This window comes from Bison bison, unplaced genomic scaffold, assembly GCF_000754665.1.
Source record: "Bison bison bison isolate TAMUID 2011002044 unplaced genomic scaffold, Bison_UMD1.0 scf7180017864458, whole genome shotgun sequence".
Taxonomy (NCBI): domain Eukaryota; kingdom Metazoa; phylum Chordata; class Mammalia; order Artiodactyla; family Bovidae; genus Bison; species Bison bison.
This window is the reverse complement of record NW_011495020.1, coordinates 6,038,216-6,052,375: the sequence shown is the minus strand read 5'-3', so window position 1 is coordinate 6,052,375 and position 14,160 is coordinate 6,038,216. Positions and strand designations below refer to the sequence as shown.

The 14,160-nt window shown below is 40.9% G+C and overlaps 1 protein-coding gene across 1 annotated transcript in view; it reads right to left on the bottom strand.

Annotated features, from left to right (window-relative positions):
- The window catches only part of KDR (kinase insert domain receptor), a 44,904-nt gene that overhangs the window by 25,708 nt on the left and 5,036 nt on the right, over window positions 1-14,160 (bottom strand). Inside the window, exons 3-13 of the mRNA XM_010859688.1 lie at window positions 12,998-13,194; window positions 10,000-10,130; window positions 9,563-9,731; window positions 8,710-8,849; window positions 7,920-8,097; window positions 6,425-6,539; window positions 6,174-6,337; window positions 4,153-4,309; window positions 2,933-3,056; window positions 2,308-2,416; window positions 1,156-1,497 (exon numbers count right to left, since the gene is read on the bottom strand). Of these exons, the coding sequence (XP_010857990.1) occupies window positions 1,156-1,497; window positions 2,308-2,416; window positions 2,933-3,056; window positions 4,153-4,309; window positions 6,174-6,337; window positions 6,425-6,539; window positions 7,920-8,097; window positions 8,710-8,849; window positions 9,563-9,731; window positions 10,000-10,130; window positions 12,998-13,194 (1,826 nt within the window). The remainder of the gene's footprint in view (window positions 1-1,155; window positions 1,498-2,307; window positions 2,417-2,932; window positions 3,057-4,152; window positions 4,310-6,173; window positions 6,338-6,424; window positions 6,540-7,919; window positions 8,098-8,709; window positions 8,850-9,562; window positions 9,732-9,999; window positions 10,131-12,997; window positions 13,195-14,160) is intronic.

Here is a 14,160-nt window from a genome sequence, read left to right as displayed (position 1 = left end):
ACCTGGGAGTCCTTAGGGAAGCAAACCAGCCCACCGTGAGCAAGTGTTTCCTGGGCATGGCAAGCCGGAAGCCTCCTTTACATCTCTTCCTGAAGTTTTTCATTAGCTTGAAACAAGACCAGTCACCAAGATGAACAGAAAAACCATGTTCATATATGGGCTGTGATCTGAAGAGCCTTGGGATGACTACACTCAAAAAACCTCTTCTTTTGACACCAGAGTCTTAACACTAGCAAAATCGATCCTAGTTCCCGCCTGAAAATATGCCAAGGCCTTTGAAATGTTATTCGTCTGAAACTGCAGTCTAAATTAACTTATCTGGGCAGTTCTCCTTAAAAAAACAGAACATATGCATCCTAGGAACTAGGAAGGGACACTAAGGAGATGAGAAAATGAGAAGAGAGGGCACAAAGAAACTCTCTAAATTTGCCTGATTTCCCCAGAGACAGAGGCTGCACAGATTTTGTGCAAGGTGAAATGTTAGAGAAGGTGTAGAGAGTGGCTTCATGTGGAACTTACAAAGCCTTTTGCTCATTAGAATGATCAACTCATGACTTTGAGCTGTACCACAGAGGTAGGCACACTGAGTTCGCCCTCCCAGGGGCTCTCACAGGTCTTAAACAACCCATCACCACACTCTCCAGGCAGCAAATGTCTTATCAAGCAGTATGCGCCACTATGTTCTATGTTTAGAGCTCAGCAAGGAGTAAAGCAGAAAACAATCCCAGTTTTCATGGACACAGAGCATTTACTGGACTACGACAGGCTGTCTGTGTTCTCATCCTACCCACCGAGTCACCACTGTGACCTTCCAGAACCCTCCAAGCTCATGGTGGGCATTCACACATACACGTCTATTTAAAAAAATGAATGCCCAAGAATGAGGCAGAAATGTCCCTGGTTTAGGGTAATCCCCTGAAGACAGCAGTGAGTGATCCCACCATCAGGGTTGGAAAGAATAGGATTATTTTCTCTTTTCAATACATCACTTCAGCATGATTAGCTTCCTTCTGCCTTGAGGAGTTTTGGTGAGTCAGATATGAGCTCATCTGTCTAATATATAAGCACATAGAAGACAATCTTCTCATGGGCCCTGAAAGCATTACATTGAAGGCAACCCAACTGCCTCTGGATGGTCCAGAGTGACTGCCCTACCTAGGACTGTGAGCTGCCTGGCCACACAATGTCTTTTCTTGGTCTTCCTGTCCTGAGCAAAGCAGACATAGTCTCCTTGGTCCTGCAAGGATGCATTCTGCAGCTCCAAGATCAAGACGTCATTTGTGCCGTTAGAGTTCATGGTGGCATTCATTTTCCAAAGAGCATCCAAGTTCTTGCAGACAGGTGTGGGTAAATCGCCCATGTGGATGGGCAGGGCCTGTGGGCCGAGTTTGTACCACGTGAGGTTCTCAAACATAGTTCTGTCCGCAGAGCACCTCAGAGACACACTCTCCTGCTCGGTGGGCTGGGTGCCAGGTTGCAGTGTGATTTCAGGACCCCCTGAAATGTAAAACCCATGGTTAGAAGACAGTGATTTACCTTGGGCTTTCTGCTACTGCTTTCGTGTTGCCTTCAGTCTGCAATGAAGCACCAAGAAAAGTGAAGCCCTGGCATTCCCAGACAACAGATACAAGGAGACAACCAAACTGGACAATGTGGTTTCAAAACGTAGTGTTTTGCTAAAACACATTATTTGGAAATGTAAATGAATTCCTCAGGTTTTTATAAAATCTCCACTTGGAGTCTAAGTGTGGTTTTAAGATTAAAAAATGCAAATTGAAAGAGGATAATTATAATATGAGATTTACAAACTTAATTCCTCATTGATATGTAACACCCTCCGACAGGAAAGCTATGTTTATTACCATGAATTGGCCCAGACCGCAATATTTTATCCCAGTCAGCTAAAGCCAAACCGTAAATTAAGATGAACAGACAAAATCGGCAGCATTGGGATGGCACTGCTCCAATGTCATTACAACTGTCTCCCCAAGACCCAACTTGTCAAATGTTCAACAGCCAGCCCATAAATATTGATTGAATCTCGCTAAGCCAAGCACTGTGCTAAGACTGATGACAGACACAAAAACCATGGCGCAGGACTTGAGGGTCAAAGTCAGCTGTTCTCTCTCCTGTGAGGTCAAATGCACTGACTTCCCATGAGTCCAGGAGCTACCTGAGGAGTTCTCATCTATGAACAAAAGCATCGATTATCCACCCACGTTCCCTACCTAAACCCACTGCCCCTCATGGGAGCAGTCAGGACAACAGAGTATCTATCAGCCAGCCCAGCCCCTGGAGAGCACTTACTGGTCACATGGAAGGAGATAACCCTCTCTCCTCTTCCAGCTTTGTTCACTGCTTCACATTTATACAAAGCAGACACATTGGCCGCTTGGATAACAAGAGTACTTACAGTCTGTGAAAAAAATAAATCCCAGGCCATAAACAATGGAGCCTATGTTTATGCACATGCACTCAGACCAAAACTCAGTATCCTCCCCGCCACTGCTGCGACCTGCCTACTCCATTCATACTCCAGTACTGACTGCACTCAAATCCGTGCAATTGTAATTATGCTGATGCTTCTCACACATTCTACAAAATGAGCTTTGGAACCATAAAGTTTTAAATGTTTTAATACAACATTACATACCTTTTCTCACTTTCATGTTTATAAAATCAGAATTACCATACAGCTGATGTACAGTTAATGGCATATGTATTTTATGTTTCTCTGATACAGTAATAGCAAGTCAATAGTGCTTCTAAAAGTCAATGGTGTTTTCAAACTGGCTTAATATGCTAGTATTTTATCATTCCACTTATCTGACAGTCAATCTCCAATATTCCTCACCTATTATTTTACCCTGCTTCCAGTCCATCCGTCCTTAAAAGAGAGACAGATTTTCAAATTTAAAAACTTAAAACTCACTTTGTTTCTTCCTTCAATTAGGGCAATCTGATTTTTGTTGACTTCGATTTTGTTTCCCCCCTGGAAGTCCTCCACGTTTCTCCATTCCTTACAAGTGTATGGGTTTGTCGTTAAGGCAGTGAGGCTGTAAGACAGAGGTAACAGGTGATGTCATGACTTAATTTTCCTTTAATTTAAATCAATATCAAGGAAAGGAGTCAGACTTTGGTTATTACGTTCTTAGAAATAACTTCGAATGCACTCCGCCGAGTTACAAGACTTGGCGCCAATTAAAAATAGGCCTCGGCAATGGAGGAAAAGGTTCTAGGTAGATTCATTCAGGATACAGGAGGGAAGCAGCTATTCTGGGAACAAACCTCCATTCATAAATCGGATCGACAAGACAATTCAAGTTAATTTAGTTCAAAGGAAGGCAAGGAAACTAAGAAGCCATTGGGCTTCTTAAAGTAATTTCCCTGGGACTGTAGCCTGTGTAGGAAACGGTCAGCATCTGAGGAAGAAACTAGAGAGGCCATCTCGAAAACAACAACAGGAAGTGCACTGCTTAGGGTGGTGGTGGGTGACTTGTTGTTGCTGTTTTTCCTAAGGATGTCTGGACTTGTGTGTTAGGACCTGATAAGCCGGGCCTGAGACTCTGAGGTATATCACTCCCTTGCAAGCATCAGCACTTCCTCTGAGATGGACCTTCTCACAGATAAGGAGATTGGGGTATTCACCAGCTGACTGGCATAGGAAGAAAAACCAAGGCCTGGCAATTAACAAAGTGGCAAAGAAACTGCATTCAGAGAGGCAGACATAAGGGCTAATTAGAGAGAGCTAATCTCAAAGGAGGATACCCCAAGGAATGACATCTCCTAAGGACATAGCACAGAGAAAGATGGAAGGAGATGAAGAGTACTGCTTAAGGAATAACCTTAGAGATAGCCTCCTTGGCTTAGAATAGAATCATATCATAGCATGGCTATGTCCACCAACAGAGGAGTGGATAAAGAAGTTGTGGTACATATTTGCAACAGAGTACTACTCTGCCATATAAAAGAATGAAATGATGCCATTTGCAGCAACACGGATGGATCCAGAGATTATCATAGTAAGTGAGGTCAGCCAGACAAAAACAAACACTGTCTGTTATCACTTACACATGGAATCTAAAGAATAAAACAAATAAATTTTTTTTTTAAGTGCAAAACAGCAGGGGCAAAGGGCGTGGTCCTACTCACGTGGGCTGGTAGGTGCACTCCGTCTCCAGCTGCCAGTACCAGCGAATGTGACTTGGGGGAGGAACGGCGTAGACCGTGCACGTCAGCATTTGGGAAGTGCCGTACTGGTAAGAGTCCACGGGAGACAGCAGAGATTTCTCACCAATCTGAGGTGGGACTGGAGATGGGAAAGACGACTTTTGAACTGTCAGTCAGCTTGGAGGAGTGGAAAGTTGCAGTTTTCAGCACCCAAAGCCTATGTTTTGCCAAGCATAGGATTTTTGCCCCCATTTGCTTTTTCAAAGAACATTTAGACTTGGAAACAGGACACCTGACTTCTAGTGATACTCATGATAATAATAATAAACTAGTAAGTTGGGTGACTTTGTGCCAGTCTCACTGCCCTATGACTCGCTTTTCTCATCTGCATCAGCGGGAGAGCTCTCCTCGCCCTTCCAATTTCACAAGACTGGGCAAGCCTCCAGAAAGAAAATACTGTAGTTGTGAACAATACTGTAAGCAGATGTATTATGTGCTGAGCATTGTTCTAAGTGCTTTACACCAATTTATTCACTTAATCCTCACAGCCACTATTATTGTTCTCCACTTTACACATGAGAAAAATTTAAAAGTGAAATGACTTGACAAGGGCACCTACCCTGCCTCCCTCTTCATCTCTCCCTCCTTCTTCACCTTCCTGCCTTCCTTCCTCTCTCCTGTCCTTTCTTATCTTCTTGCCTTCCTCCCTCCATTCCTTCCCTGCCTGACCTCCTTCTTTCCCTTTTTTCTGTTTTTGGCTCCAAAGTCATTAATGTGAAACTATCTTCTCATCACTTCCAACTTAAGGCCCAAGATTATACTTTCAAAACTTGACTTCTTTTTAATGCTTGTTTTAGAGAGGAGGGTAAATGCTGGGGTGAATCAAATGTGGAATGACTTCCTGGATAAATGAGATGGTTATTCACTGTCCATTCTTACATCTTTATTTCTTGTTCATTTCCTTCTTCCCACCCTTCCTACCAGCTTCTCAGCTTCTCTCCTCTCCCAAACCCCTATATCCAACTGGCTCCTAAATGACATTTCTGGAACCTGTTTTCTTTAAAATACTCCTTGAAGCTGATGTCCCAGAAAAGAAATGAAGCCAAGCTCAGTAGACATACAGAGCATGGCAAGATATATAAGGAAGCACTTTAATATCACATGAGAAGGTTCTGAAGTTTTAATCTGCTATGCCAGTAGAAAGCATAAAGAATTACAACAGACAGGTATTTCCCAACCTGTGTCTGGAGCAAGATATTAATGGATGTACGGGGGAGGGGTGCACTAGTCAAATGTTTGTTAGACCTCGGCTACTCTGTCTGTCTGCCCTCTACCACTGGAAGATGGCAATACACAGTGTCCATCAACTTAGCATCTCTTGCATTGGCTTAACCCTGATGACCTTCTTCTCCCACCCAGAAGACTTATTATAAATAAGCATCTTTCAGGTTGGAAAAATAAAGTTCAAATTATCCTTAAATCCAAAATTTAATATCTCCCCTTTACAGCCTCAGAGTCAGGTCCCAGACTTCTGTTGAAAAAAAGATTAAAACATGTCCAAGCAATGTCGACCTAGAAAAGCTTTCTGCATTGGAGCTACCTGTGCATCACTGATACATCAACCCCGAATCAAACTAAAACTTTCCCACAAAATTCAAGAAGAATCTTCAACTTTTGCATGCCAGAAGCACAATTCAAAGGTACTGCAATTGAGCCTGAGGACTGTCCCTGCTGGCACTTTTATTCCACAGTATTTAGCCGTGGGCTAAACCACCTACTTTAGTCTCACATTTGACCAAGGTTCGATCATCTGGCCTCATAAGCAAACGTGTCCAAAGCACACTGCTGCCACCTCGTTTCAAGCCACACTGTTCTGGATCATTTTTATACACAGGAGCCTACTCATGATGCCAGTGAGGCAGAGGTGCCCAGCTGCTCAGGAGGACATCATCAAATTATTTGTAATAGAACGGGGGCAGAGAAGGAAAACTGAACGGACTTACCATTCACCACCAGAGATACCATGTGGCTCTGTTTCTCCTTTGAAATGGGATTGGTAAGAATGACAGTGTAATTTCCTGTATCTTTCTCATTCACTTCCATAATAGTCAGCACATGTCCCACTTTAACTGTGTGATTGGACTCAATGGGTCTTCCATTTTTATACCTATGGGGAAAAAATTCCAGGAATTAGTCCAATCTGAGGCTTTGCTTTCATGTGGCACAAGGCTCTGCATTTATTTCCAGTCATTACCATTTTATTTCTGGAGGAGGGTAACCAAGGTACTTGACAGGGACTCTCACACGTTCCCCCACGGTGGCTTCCACCAAGGATTCCATGCCACTACCGAAAGCAACAAAAGGCTTTTCTGGAAGAAAATAAAGATAATTTTTTCTCATAGATGGCAACTTCTTAGAAATGGCCATTTCTAAGAAGAGTTTCCAGTGAAGAGTTAAAAACTATGGCTCTGAGTCGCTGCGGTTCCCACACTCCTACAGGTCCCATTCCAGCTTCTCTCTCACCGCTGGTCTCTAGCTTTTGTCTCTCCCCCAGTCTGCTCTGCAAGCCTACTGAGCACTCCAATCTCACTCAGTCCAAGCATTTGCTTCTCTGTGACGCTTTCTCTATGTCCCCCGGGAGCCCTTGGGTGCTCCTTCTCCTCTGGTCCCTTCACACCCTATACATAACTCCATGTGCACCAGGACTCGGGCCTCAGACCTCTTCTCTCTATCGACACCGCCTCTTGTCAATTACATTCCTCCTAAATTTACATCTCCTGCCCCAGCTTCTCTGGAATCTAGGCTAATATATTAAAGTTTTCACTTGGATGTTTAATGAAGCCACCAAATGAAGCCACCAAACCCTGGGTACCCAAATCTTACTCCCCTCCTTACCTTCTTTATCTCGGTTAAGAAAACTATCATTCACTCAGTTGCTCACACTAAAAACTCAGAGGTCATCTTCTAATTCTTTTCTGTACATTCCACAGGCAGGGAATCAACAGGCAGATGCTATTGGCTCTATCTTCAAAGTTATATTCAGAATCAGTTCACTTCTCACCACCTCTACTTCCACCAACCTTGTCCAGGCCACCCATCCATCTCTCACCTGGATGACTGCAATTAGCCCATCTCTACTTCTGCCCTTACTTCTCTAAAGTATTTCACATTAGGAAAAAAAACTTATATAGTAATCCTATAAAAAACATAAGCCAGAGCATGTCTCTCTCTGCTCAAAACCCATCTTGCATTCCCATACTATAAAATCCAAACTCTTATGAAGGCCTGTAAGTTAGATGCCATACAAATTATCATCTAAACTGAGACATTTATGTGAGTGAAAGAGAATAAATGGGAAATTAAGTTATTTTCTCAAAGCCCCACAGAAACTAACTAAATATAGCTTTCATCAATTGCAAGGCTTATGCTTGCAATTCAAGGAAGCCTCTCAGACTTGTAATTGAGCAAAACTTGTAAAATGATCTTAGATAAAAGCCCTCTGCTTATTATAGTGATAATAAGAATAGCAGCAACAACAAGTAATATTTAGTGAGCACTAACTACATCAGCTCATTTCAGCTCTAAAGCTGGGCTCTGAACCTAAGCTATGTTCTTGACCCTGAGGTCCTAACAAGAGCTCAAAAACATCTTCTGAATGAACAAAATAGGATTCACTAGCTGACCTAAACGTATTTGAATTATCTCACTTTTCAAGGCAGAGCATAATTCCGAAGGCAATCTTCGCTTACCATGTACCCGGACAAACGTGCTGTTCTTCTTGGTCATCAGCCCACTGGAAGCTGCACAGATATACCACCCCTGGTCACTCCGGGTTACACCATCTATAGTCAAGGTGCTCAAAAACTTCTTCATTTCAGTCCCAGACTGGGTTTTTAGGTCCCGGTTTATAAGTTTTTTATGCTGATGCTGAAAAAGAGGTTACTGAACTTTCAAAGGCCAGCATAACATTCCCCAATAGCTTCTAGATATGGACAAAAGTCTTGGCCCTTGGTGAACACTATTTAATGCTAATAGTAGAGACTTCTGAACTTTTAACATTATGCAGATGACAATTACATTTGGTTTCAGGAGAAATAAATAGAATCAACTGAATTAGGAATTTTAAAACCTCACATAACAGGAATGAGAGAAATATAAACTGCAGAAACACAAGGAAATATGACCACAGTCTACGGAGAACAATGTCTCATGCCACTTCTTGCAAAAAATTTCCTTAAAGGGAAAATAGATCAAGGACTTTGGAGAATGGAGGAATAATGCAAACTGGAAAGACGTAATCACCAAAAGAAAACTAATCTTCACAGTTTGGACAGAGTTCTTGATTTTGCCTCTTTCTTTCTATGGGTGCTGTATGTCCTGTAGTTCTTTTAAAATGTATGTATATGCGTGTGTGTGTTAGTGTGAGCTAAGGCCCTTCAACTTTATCTGGCTAAAGAGGTCCCTGTCTCTCTCAATCAAACTTCGGTGGAGCTTATTATCAAAGTATTTGGAGGTCTGGCTTTGAGTTGTTAGTGTTACCTTCAAAGAAGGGTATTCCCAGTGGAAGTCGATCCCCACATTTAGCTCAGTTCTTGCCGTACAGTTTAAGATGAGCTTCTCTCCAACAGACAGCTCGACTCCGTGAGGGGGGCTCAGAACCACATCATAAATCTTGTACCCTGGAGCAAGTAAATTGGAAAAAGAGAAAGTGAGAGGGAAACCAAATCTATAACTTGGCTCACATTTTTCAGAAATGAAGCAACTTCAAAATTTATCACATCATTTTCCCCTGAGGGCCTCCCCAAACCTTGGGAACTCCCAGGAAAAATGGCCTATAGAGATTCACAAAGCAGCTCTAAAGGGATTTCCAATGTGTTGTAGCCCAGTGGACAGAAAAGCAGTAAAATATGAGAAGTCAGTAGTCACTGGGGCCAGCTTTAGAAAGTTACTGAACTTCCCATAAAATAGGTATACTTAAAAGAACTGATGCCAAGCAATGCTTGGAACATTGAATTTTTCATAAAATATACTCCTATAATAGAACTCTTATTTATCCTTGCTCCTGATAAGAAAGGAGAAAAACCTCAATTGCACACAGGTTTGGAGAAGGAAATGGCAACCCACTCCAGTGTTCTTGCCTGGAGAATCCCAGGGACCGGGGAGCCTGGTGGGCAGCCGTCCATGGGGTCACACAGAGTCGAACACGACTGAAGTGACTTAGCAGCAGCAGCACATAGGTTTATTGGATGGAGAAAGAGGGGATGTAATGAACTGCTTAACACTAAATCTTGAATTAATATATTTCTCAATATCTTTTGTCTTCCAGGATCTTAATATAAAAGCCAGTTTTTATTATCTAATATTAAAGATTAAAAAGGAATTGTCCTCTTACCTATAACCACAATTATGTACATAATAGACTGGTAACTTTCATCATTGATTTTTGCTTCGCAGAAGACCACGCCAGCATAACTGATCATATAGCTGGGAATACTGAAGCCTTTCTGGCTGTCCCAGGAAATTCTGTTACCATCAGGAACAAATCTTTTTTCTGGATACCTCTGGGTAGAAAAAGAAATATCAAATATTTAATTGCGTTATCCAAAAGTGAAAACCATGAACACTAAAGAATTCATCTTAAGATTACAAATTGGTTTTATTTATTGTCATATTGACCCTTTCTAAAGTTTCCTTTAAAATTCATGTTGATTTTAATGTTATATAATATATACAATATATAATATATATAATTACAATATAAACAGGCTAACCATCTTAATATTAGCTAAAAATTAAAGGTAAGAGATGATGGAAGAAGATGTAACTTACTGCACAGAGTGACACATTGAGGTCTGAAACAGTCCCCAAACACGGAATCACCACAGTTTTGTTTTTGTTCTCAGTGATGTACACAACTTCATGCTGGTCGCTAACAGAAGCAATAAACGGAGACCTGTAATCTAGATGAGAATGTAATTTCATTCATTAATGGCATTTACTAGAAAAGCTGGTCATCTTTCAGGTTCATAAACCCTAACCAGAGAAGTGAATGACTGGGAAAGATATTTCTCACTAGGCAAGGGAATCTGGAGGTAGGTCATCTGGTAGAAATCTGGCAGATTGATCACTACAGTTCTCAAAGTGAAAGAGCGCATGTCTTTATTTTCATAAACATTTTCATATACATTATACATCTCTCATATACATAAATTTTAAAGTAAATTTAAAGTTAAATCTGTATAGTTTGCCTATCGAATTTTATTAATATTTTAAAAAATTCACATTCTTTCTCTTTAAGCAAATAATGTGTCATGAAAGCAGATTAATGGCTTGCAAAGGATCTTTAAAATAAAGAAATAACTGACCATTTTTAATTCAATTCAAGAGAAAGCTTATGTATTTTAAAATTGTGAAGAGTAAATATAAGATTCTGTATAAGGTAATGTTTAATAGTCACTGCATTTAGCTTAAGATTCGGTAGTCATTAATATTTTCAGTGACCAAAACATGAAAAAACATCATGGCAAAGACTGAGAAAAAAACAAAAGAGATTTTAATGCTGTTCAAACATTGATCATATGATGTTAATATGGTGCTGGGAAACCACTCCTTTCCCCAGAGACAGAGTTGGGGTAAAATCATGCTTGAAATCTCTGAGAGATAATGGGTCATACCAATACCCCCAACACACCTGACCAAGCATTTTCACAGCTCTTCAAGGTCACTGGTCCAAGTGAAGAAAGAGTTAATTAAACCAAAAGGGTAAAAGCAGCTAATTCCCTGCAACAGCAGAAGTTTGATTTCCTTCCCAGCTGGAAAACACAGAAAGGCAGCCAATCCAGGCCACCACATGCCACAGCCATTATCTTACGAGGCCAAGACCCACTTCCTGGCTCCATCATTGCTGGAGGGAATGGGGTCAGAAGACTAAGGAAGTAAGGTGGGGACCAGAGGGGATATTAAAGGACTATCCACAGGGAATACTTCAATGTTTTCTTTTCCATTGTTAAACTTCATGACCAAAATATTGGACAACTCACCTCCTAGAACACTAGGCTTAGACAGGAAGTAGAATTTGATGGTATTCTCAAAGACAGGCAGTGTACAAATAAACAGTGCAGGAGATGGCTACTTCTTAGTATTACCTATCTTTCAGCTACATGCTATGAAATATTACATAGCTTGCTTATAGAGCAAGTGTTTGGAAGCTAAATTAACCCCTTGACGTAAGACTAAAGCTATTCAGTAAATCAATTCTATTTCAGTACCCCCCAAAAAGGAAATAAACAAAAGAAACCCAAACAACCACCCATCCTCTCAAAATAAAATATTTACTGGAACTCATGAAATGAATTTTCGCATGTCTCCAGGTTTCCTGACTTGGGAAGAAGGAAATAACGAGATATTATGGGAGAGGTTCATCCCAGTAGTATTTCCAGACAGCCCGAAAGCAGGAAATCCTTGCAATCTTCTGAGAAAGCCTGATCTCCCAAGACTGCCAGATCAAAAGGAGCCAGAAATTCTCAAAGATCTGAGCCTTGTCTCTTTCAACTTCTGCAGAAGGGAGGAGGACACAGAATCTATCCTGGGTTGTGCTTACCCTGCACAAAAGTAATTCTCAAATATTGTGCAATCCAGGAGTGACATACATTATTTGACGGTCCTCCACTGCACTGACCATATTGCATTACTGAAATGTAGATGGCAATATGCAAGCGTGCTTCCCAAAGCTGATGAAATCCCTGATCTGTAAAAGATGCTTCTGGAAAAAAGTCTAAGCCATCCTCATCTGCCTCAGATTCTCTGGGATGTATAGAGGTATACAAATGTATAAACAAAATTTAGCTCATCTTTACTGAAAAGAAAAATATTCAGTATATCTAAGCAAAATACTATACTATCCAGTTAACACCCACCAAAGTTGCATGATTGGTATCTCACTAGTTAAGTCAGTTTTCCCAGGAAAATTAAGTTAATATAAGACTTTTGAAACACAAAGGAAAGAATAATTCAGATTATAAATACTAAATACATGTGTATACCTGTGGTGGATTTGTGTTGATGTATGGCAAAACAAATACAATATTGTAAAGTAAATAACCTCCAATTAAAAAACATAAATTTATATAAATAAATAAATAAATACTAAATACACGTGACATGTATTGCACCCTATGTGGATGGTAAGCTGGCCTCCACAGTGTAAATTCCAAATTGCAAGCTCTAGGATAACAGGGCACATCATCCAATATCTCAGACCACACAAGCAAAGGAAAGAAATCCTGTCTTCAAAAGGCTCTTTGAGTCAGTGTCTTCATTTGCGTGAGTGTATGGAAACTTGTTTTTCATAAAGTGTAAGAGGGGGGGAAAAAAGCTCTTATGAACAAAAAAGCTCCAGAGCCCTTGGCTGATTCCCTGTGCATTCTTGGGGAAATCTCTGAATCTGCTGTAGATAACCTATCTCCCCACAGAAACTGCTCCATAATTCATTCCTGAATCTTCCTTTTCAAGGATTTCAGGGTTTTTTTCCTCAAACATCAGAAGGCTTCTTATAAATCTCCATTGCCAGCTGCAAACACAGACTTCCCTTAGAAACAAAGATCAGAACCGAACTAATTGGGTAAAAGAGGTGTAACAGGGCCCAAGCTGCAGAACAAATCACTGAATCTTGTCCTCAGAGGAGGGCTTAGGAGTGAGGAATTCTGTGGATTCCTGTTGGCCGACAGCCTTCAGAGCGAGCCTTTGTTGTCCTCAATTCTTCTGTGCACCTATTGTGCTTTGTAACTGGTAAACCAACTTGAGAAGCGAACTGCATTTAACCACTCACCTTGAACATACACGTAAAGAACGGAGCCCATGTCAGTGTCCTGGTAGAAGCACTTGTAGGCTCCAGTATCATTTCCAATCACTTCTGAAATTGTGAGCATCTTACAGAAGACGCCATCACTGCAGTCTGTGACCTCCACTCTTTTCTCAGAGCTGCTCTGATTGTTGGGCCAGAGCCACTGCAAGTCCCTCTGACCCCTGAAAAATTCATTCCAAGCAAGTATTTAAGTGAAATGCCTATGAGGCTGTTTCTAAGAAAATAGAAGGTTTAGTTCTCCAAATTATACAAACTCCTCAACAGACAGATTCACAGCCTTTTTACCTGTGATTACAGGATATTATGGACAATATGACAAAAAGGCAGAGTCTTAATTTCAGAAATTAACTCATTCATTCATTCAACAAATATTTATTAAGCATGTGCTATGTGCCAAACATTGGTAAAGACTGAGAATACAGCAGCGAACAAACCAAACTAAAATCAATGCCTTCATGGAACCTCAGTCTAACTGGAAGACACAGGCAAAAAAAAAAAGTAAATAAACTTCAATGAAGGTGAAGTGTTCAAAAAGTGAATAAAATATATTGTATAAAAGGTAGTGATAAGTCCTATGAAGAAAATTTAGAAGATGCAAAGAAACAAGTGAAGAGCTAGTTCTGGAGGGAGGCAACTTGGTGAAGTGGGCCGTATGTATATTGAGGGGGACAGAGCTTCAGGCAAAGGGAACAGCGATATCAAGGCCCTGGGGTGGATTCCTATCTGGAGTGTTAGGAGAATGGCAAGGAATCCAGAGTAGCTACAGAAGAATGGGCAGTCGGGAGAGTAAGAGGTGAGGTTAGGGTAGAAGGCAATGCAACTGTCTAAGGGCCTCACAGGACGTTGAAAGGACAGCATTAAAACACAGACTGCTTTCACTGAAGAATTTCTCTGCAAAGCCCCAAAGAAGACGGTCAACGTGAAGACAAATGTAACATTACTGACCCTTCTTTAGCGAACTTGACATCAAGTTGCAGCGACATTAATGAAGTTACTTTTAACATACTCTATCATTTTTTTCATGACATAAAAGGAGTACAGAATCTCAGGGGGTTTAAATAACCTATCTTGTCAAGGGTGGTTAAGAGGAAAATCTATGGAGAAATGCATCTTGAAATAGGAAAGCT